Source organism: Clupea harengus, chromosome 16, assembly GCF_900700415.2.
Source record: "Clupea harengus chromosome 16, Ch_v2.0.2, whole genome shotgun sequence".
NCBI lineage: Eukaryota > Metazoa > Chordata > Actinopteri > Clupeiformes > Clupeidae > Clupea > Clupea harengus.
The window spans coordinates 10,156,095-10,163,637 of NC_045167.1; the positions used below are offsets into that span (position 1 = coordinate 10,156,095).

General features: G+C 44.7%; 1 protein-coding gene across 1 annotated transcript in view; it reads right to left on the reverse strand.

Annotated features, from left to right (window-relative positions):
• Positions 1–7,201, reverse strand: part of LOC105897536 (troponin I, slow skeletal muscle-like) — a 26,188-nt gene extending 18,987 nt beyond the window's left edge. Inside the window, exon 1 of the mRNA XM_031583389.1 lies at positions 6,811–7,201. Coding sequence (XP_031439249.1) covers positions 6,811–7,201 — 391 coding nt within the window. The remainder of the gene's footprint in view (positions 1–6,810) is intronic.
• Between the last annotated feature and the right edge of the window lie 342 nt (positions 7,202–7,543).

The following is a 7,543-nucleotide window of genomic DNA, read 5'->3' on the forward strand; positions in this document are numbered from 1 at the left end:
AAGAGTGAGAAATGGAGATGAAGAGTGATACATGGAGATGAAGAGTGAGACACGGAGATGAAGAGTGAGACACGGAGATGAGTGGTGAGACACGGAGATGAGTGGTGAGGGAGAAGGACTAGAAGGCAAAGAGACAAGACCAGACATATGACCAGACCTTACATTTCTCACACAAGGAGTGTACTCACAGAACGAAAGAGAAGGGAGGAAGAGAGTAAACACCACAGAATGAAAAGTCAGTGAGGTAGAAACAACGAGTTACAGGAAAAAAAACATAAACAAAACCAAGACCCCTGTCCCTGGAACTTAGTTCCTGTAAAACTGGATTAGGCCAATGGAGAGCCTTACTGACACACAGAAGCGGTGGACTGAGGTTAATGAAGCAGATCTGCTGGTGACAGCAACTCTTGATAATTAATTGTTTGCTCATCAGAGGCCCCCTGGGACAGAGATGCTAAAAATACAAGAAACCATCTTAATATTTCTGCTGGGAGTGAGACACACCATGTTAGCTAATTAGCTTATAACCCTGTGCAAATTGCTTCCTCGTCTCTCTTGATTGTGGAGATAGCAGGAGGAAGAAAAAGCTTAGCGTTATATAAAGTGTGTGTAAAAAAAAAAAAATCACCATCAAGGTCTTTGCGTAAGAACCCCTAAGGGTCCTCTCCGATCCAGACAGCCTTGCCCAGGCAGTGTTGGCCCAGTGGCACACTGTGGTCTGATTAACACGTCTCTAATTAGTGGGGACCGCGAGATGCTGCCAGAAGTGGGATCCCAGGTCTGGGTACCCTCTAACACAAACAATTTTCTATCTTTCTTTCTTTCTTTCCTTTTGTACTGTCATTCTTTCTTTCCCATTTCCTTTCTTTCGTCTTTATCCCTTGCTGTCTGTGCCTATCATTATTGTTGTTGTTTCTTATATTTCTCTATTTACTGCTCAACACACAGATGAATCCTTCCTCACTCACCCCATGTGTTCTCTCTCTTTCTCTCTCTTCTTCTCTCTTCCCTACTCTGTCAGTCACTACGCTCTCTCTCTCTCTTCTTCTCTTGCTCCCCCTCTTTCCCTCTCCTTCCAGCCCGCAGCCCGCCCCGTGGTGCCGGAATGTTCCACCAAGGCAGGCCTGCGTCAGAAGTAATTGAGAGATACAGGGGCGATGGCATATGCCACTCACCGCGACAGGGCAGATAATTAGCCTACCTCTGGACAGAACTGTGTTCAGTTCACCGTCAACATCCTCACTCCCACTCAGTTCACCTCAACAGCCCCCCCCCCATTCCTGCACATTCAGAGGTGTCAGAAGCCCCCCCCGGGGGGTAACCCCCACCGCTCCTCTCCCCCTCTGCTGCCTGCCAACATGGCTAGTGTGCTTTATTACTGCTGCCTCTGATGGGCATTTACTCAAACCCGGGTGGGACTGGATTTAAAAGCCTGTGTGGGCTGTCTTTCGATCAGTCACACACACACACACTTACACACAAACACGCACACACACACACAAATGCACACACAGCTGCACACTGAACTGTGCGCACACACACACACAAGCACACTGTACTGCACACACACACGTACAAATATGCACTGGCGTACTCACGCACACACACAAACACACACACACAAATGCACTGGGATACTCACACACACACACGTCTGCACTCACCCACACACATATACAGTATGTACAGATATACATACATACGTACTCTCACACACACGCACACACACCAACACAAATATGTGAGCACACATACGCACACAAAACACATGCACATGCACACATGTTCAAACGCATACATACACGCACACAGGGAAAGAAAGGGGACAGCAGTGTGCAATCATGTGAATTTGAGGATTGCTTGCACTGACTTTGTCTCGACACAGAAGATGTTTTCAGAGACGTCCCTGAGCACACAGGCAGATGGATTTCCTGTATTCAGGTAATCTTTTGAGTGCATGCAGCCGGGAAACGAGCTTCACAATTTGCACTCCTCAATGACCGGCATTAGTTTAGTAAAAGGGAAGGTATATTTGAAGGAAAGCAATTACAGACACATTCACACACAGACATACACACACACACATGAGAGAGAGAGAGAGAGAGAGAGAGAGAGTGTGCTTTCATGGCCTGAGAATTTTCCCACAGGAAAATGGAATGTCTCCCCATGCACAAAGAGACATCTTGTTGCTTTAACTGTAACTGAGATATTAGATGGGTGAGATTCATGAGCGAAACTGGCAGAATGCTAAGTGCAAAGCCACTCGCGGACGGAAAGCATCTTTTATTCCACAGTGAGACACACACAGGAGGCGGTTTCGATTGGAGAGAGGGAACATGTGATTGTGTGTGTGTGTGTGTGTGTGTGTGTGTGTGTGTGTGTGTGTGTGTGCAGGCACGTGTGTGTAATGCATCCAGCAAGGACAGTGATGAGAGGGTGCATTCACACGACACGTGCCATCACTCATGTTTCTATGTCGCTTCATCTCTCTACTCCACACCCACTGCTCTCTCTTTCTCTCTCTTTCTCTCTCTCTGCCACTCATTCTACAGTAGAAATGTCCCCAACGTTCGTTTAGCTCAGCTACTTATCTCAGCAATTCACATTTTTTATTTATGTGACTAATTAAGTCCCAATTGAAGGAATGTTGAATGAAATATTGATTTCCAGACAAGCAAAGAGAGACAAGAAATCATAATTGAAATTACATCAGTCATTCACACTTGGTTGTATCTCTCTGGAAATGTGCAGCAAAGTAAAAAAAATAATGTATCTCATAATTTCAAGATATTAGATCATAATAACAAAATAGTCGTAATTTTAAGATATCACATTAATTTGAGAGAGTTTCATTTTGAGATATTATATTGAAATTAGATAATAATAAATGAGAGATACTATCTTAAAACAATGACACAATGACTTGAAATAAAGAGATAAAATCTCATAATAATAAGTTATGTTGTCGAATTTTTCTTTTTTTATCATATATGGTTGAGGGCTATCATATTTTCCCACTGAGTTGTATCAAAGACAACACAAAACCTTCAAGACTATTTCGGGAGTACCTATATCCTGATATAGTCTCCACCTCTCTGAACATGGAGTTGAATTTTGAATGAATTTTATGTACAACCTTATATGTAAGAAGAGACTAATTTGTTCTGTTCTCCTGTGGGAAATTATAAAATATTTCTAAAGTATTTCATCTGTATACATTTGTATACAGGTCTTGCTGTGACAGGGACTGGTGCTGATATTTTCTGGACAGATAGTGCAGCATTTTGCAAGCTGTGTATAGACTGTACGTGTGGTCATCCTCAAGAAGACCACGATTAGCGACCATCAAGAGAAACAGCCTTCAGTAAAGAGACTGAGGCAGCGCCAGGTAGCTGTTTGCCATCTGACACCGGAAGCGCCCAGAGGAAGACCTGTTGAGCCGCGGGTTGAAGCCACCGATCGACGCCTCGTGTGGAACTTGGCTGGCTGAGCCAAGAGTTGTTTGCCAGGACTTGCTTCAGGACTGCTTTTTATGGAACCTGAGTGAGTTACTCATTCTTTTTTTCTGCACTCTTCACGCAAAGTGGCCATTTTAGTTTTAAGTCCAACGCTCACAGGCATCGACTCAGGCCTGTAGCGGGAGATTGGTATTTGGAGTTTTTTTGTAATTTGAACACATTAAAAAAAATATATATGGAATGCCCGTAAGGGAAGTTCTATTGTTACAATATTGTAAAGAGTTAAACTTGTTATCTCTTGTGTGGAATTAATTGTTAGTGTAATGGTTCATGGGAAATGTCCTTAATGACTCATTAAGGGATATGATTTGATGTTTAGAGTTGTCTAATACATTTAAAGTGATTAAAAGCTTAAATATAAAGTCAATTAAAAATACACATTCAAATAGTTTACACACAAATAGTTTACACATTTAGCTTATTGGCTGAAGAAATGTGCAGTAAATAACATTAGAAAATTTTAGAAACACATTAGAAACATTTAAAGATTTAACAACAAGGTTTATAGAACCCAGGGTTTCGCTTTCAGTACCACATATATGGGCTGGGGGCGCAACAACAAGAGGAACGAGGGGTGCTGTTTCCACTTGATCAGCGTCTCATAACAAATGGCCGTTTTCATGTCGGCGCCGCCTCAGCTCTGGTTTCTACTGTGGGATAATCAGGCCCAGGGGAAGGCAGAGAGTGGGTGAGCAGTCCCACTAACTGGCACTGAGGGTTTCAGAAGAACGAAAACTCCTCACAGATAATGACTGGCTCTCGTCAAACTGCACTGACACCGCAAGGCCACACCAGAAGTATTCCTGTTTTATTTCATTATGGGTTAGGTGTGTTGTTCAAGGGGACAGAGAGAGAGAGAGAGAGAGATTGGGAGCCAATCCAGTCGATTCAGGACAAACGTTCTTCAACTGGTCTTACAAGTGAGGTACTTCTGAGGCTGAATGAGCTTACCAAAGAACACACACACACACACACACACAGGCACACACACACACACTCACGCACACACGCACCTACACACACACACAAACACACACACATGCACATATACACACACACACACACATACACACACATACACACACAAACACACAGGCACACACACACACACAGGCACTCACACACAGTATATACTGTATACACATATATTGATTTCTCCTATAGTCTGTGGTAGAAGGTGTGTTTGCCTTCCTCTCTCCATGATCACTGCTAGGGCATAATGGAGTCAGGCCTCATGCCATCTTGGGTGATCAGTATATTTACTGCCTACTAATGTGTGTGTTTGAGTGAGTGAGTGTGTGTGTGTATCTGTGAGGTCTTTCACACAGAACTGGCGACATTTAACTATGTTTGTTAACAAAGGCAGTGCTGTCGAGACAAAAGAGAGATAACACGTGGGATTGCTCCCCGTCTGGATTTTGTCTTCAGAAAGACTCCCAAGCGCCGGTGTGCATCTGACAGTATCAAAAGTCTGCGTCAAGCTCCGAGACCAGGACATTGCTTCTCTTTTTTCCCCCGCCACAATGCAATTGGATTCCCTGATAAGGATCACATACAATCTCAACGACCTTCATTTTCCATAGTGATGAGTGTGTTTGTCTGTGTGTGTGTGTGTGTGTGTGTGTGTGTGAGTGTGTGTGTGCATGTCAACTTCATGAAGCTCTGTATTAAACCTGAGTTTCTCGCAAACATACTCCAGAAGCTCTGTGAACAGACGCAAGAAATAAACACACTCCGCCAACTGCATGAGACACACACACACACACACACACACACGGTTCCTTTGAAATGGCACAATCATCCCCAGAGATATCTCCGTTACACTGTATATTTATTGAGTTGAGCAAGTCGATTCTTATTGCTTTGGCTGTAATGTGATTGTCCCATCTAATAAGACTGAGTTGACGTGTTTAAGAGATTGTGTGAAGATTAAATAAAGCTTTGCAGACGGAGGAGACATCTTCAGGGCCATTTTTCTGCAGATTAAAAGCATGTTCACATTACCATTTTTATCCTCGATCTAATGACACTGTAACAATTCGCCCTTTCTTCACGAGAGAAAATAGTTACTACGCTATTTAAAATAAGGTCGCTGGCAGATTTAATTTCCCTATAACCGGAACTGTTGCTGCCAGATAACTACTAAGGATTACCTTCACCATACACCCCAAACTTTTAGCCATATACAAGACACAAAACACAGGTATCCCAGTGAAATGCACGTTGTATTCTGTCAACAGCCAATCAACACGCTTCTATGGCGGCGTCCGGATTCAAACGTCGGACACAGCCGACACATAAACAAACATTTAATCCCACAATGAAAACAACACCAGAGTTCCATCCACCCAACAGTCCCAAAGTCTCCCGATTAAATCCCGCCGTGAAAACCAAAAAGCAGTTCCTCAAAAGAAACTATTGTCCGGTGCAAGATAGAGAGAGAATTCAACGTCTTACAAGCGTGATGAGTCGACGCTTCCACAACAGCCTGGGTAGCGCAATCTCACCACTTCCTCGATATAGGAACCCCTACGAACCTCAGGATATTCCAACTGCCTTGTGAGTGATCCCCCGTTTGGAAAGACGGCATCCAAACAATGAGGCAGGGTATAATCCAAACTTGGGTTTCTTTGATCGCCACGCGTTCTCACTAACTCCATCCCAGGTAACGCGGAAAAACTCTCTCTCGTTCACAGCCCCCCCCGCCTTCATATTTTAAAGTCCACTAAAATGAACGTCACCTGTTCCCGTAACGCAGGTTCATTACCATCAGCTGATTTACAATTTTACATACATGACATGAGAACCCACATACATATAAAAATCATACATATTATTCTCATTCTTACTCATGTACAAAGGTGATTCAGGGCAACCTTTACATTCCCCCCCCCCAGCCAGCGGCTTATCGGGACCATAGTAGGGCTTCAGGTCTACCACATTTACTGTATCTACCCTCACTTTGTCAGTCAAACCAACGAACCTGGTAATTAAACGGGACCTAATTTTTTCTCTACCTTAACAGGCCCTGACCATCTGGGCGCAAGTTTGGCAGAGAACTTGGCAGAGGCTTTTGACAGTGGATGCGACCTTAGCCAGACCAGGTTCCCGACTGCAAAGTGTACATCTTTGCGCCGTATATTATAGTACCTGGCTTGTCTAGCCTTGGCTACACCGACATGCCTTTCGACCTCTTTCATCAGCTGTGTGTGTGCATGTAATGTGTTGTATGCCGGTGTGTTGGGAGATGGAGCCTTATGGATGAGACGTTCTAACGGGCCTGTGATGTTACGTCCCATAGCTAACACAGCCGGGGTCACACCAGTGGTCTCGTGCACTGCTGTGTTGATGGCCAGGCGGAATTCAGGCAGCCACCGGTCCCAATCCTGGTGATGGTTGCCGACGTATGAGGCGAGCATGGTTTTCAGTGTTCTATTCACTCGTTCGGTCTGGTTGGTCTGTGGGTGGTACGCTGTAGTTAGTTTCTGCGTCACGCCCCAGGATGCACAAAGGCTGGCCAACAGCTGACTTGTGAACTGAGGGCCGCGGTCAGAAACCATGTATGCAGGTACCCCCCACCGTGTGAAGATGTCGTTCTTCAGAATTTTGCACACCTTCGGTGTTTTGGCATCCTTCAGAGCGAACAGTTCCACCCATTTGCTGCCGTAATCGACGACTACCATAAGGATGGATTTTGGGCTTTACTAAAAGGAAAGGGCCCATGAAGTCCACACCAATCATCTCCCCCGGTGCTTGACCTCTGTTGACTGAAGTAGGCCAGCAGGCTTGGTGTTCGAAGCTTTATACTGCTGACACTTCTGACAACAGCGGACATGACCCCAGACATCTTTCCGGACTTCTGGCCACCAAGCCACTTCTAACACCTTGAGGAGTGTCTTCATTCGCCCCAAATGTCCTCCGAATGGGCTGTCGTGGAAATAGGCCAGAAATTCAGGGATGAGCACAGCTGGAACAACCATCTGGTAGTTGAAGCCACCATATTTGGATGGTACGCCCCGGTAGAG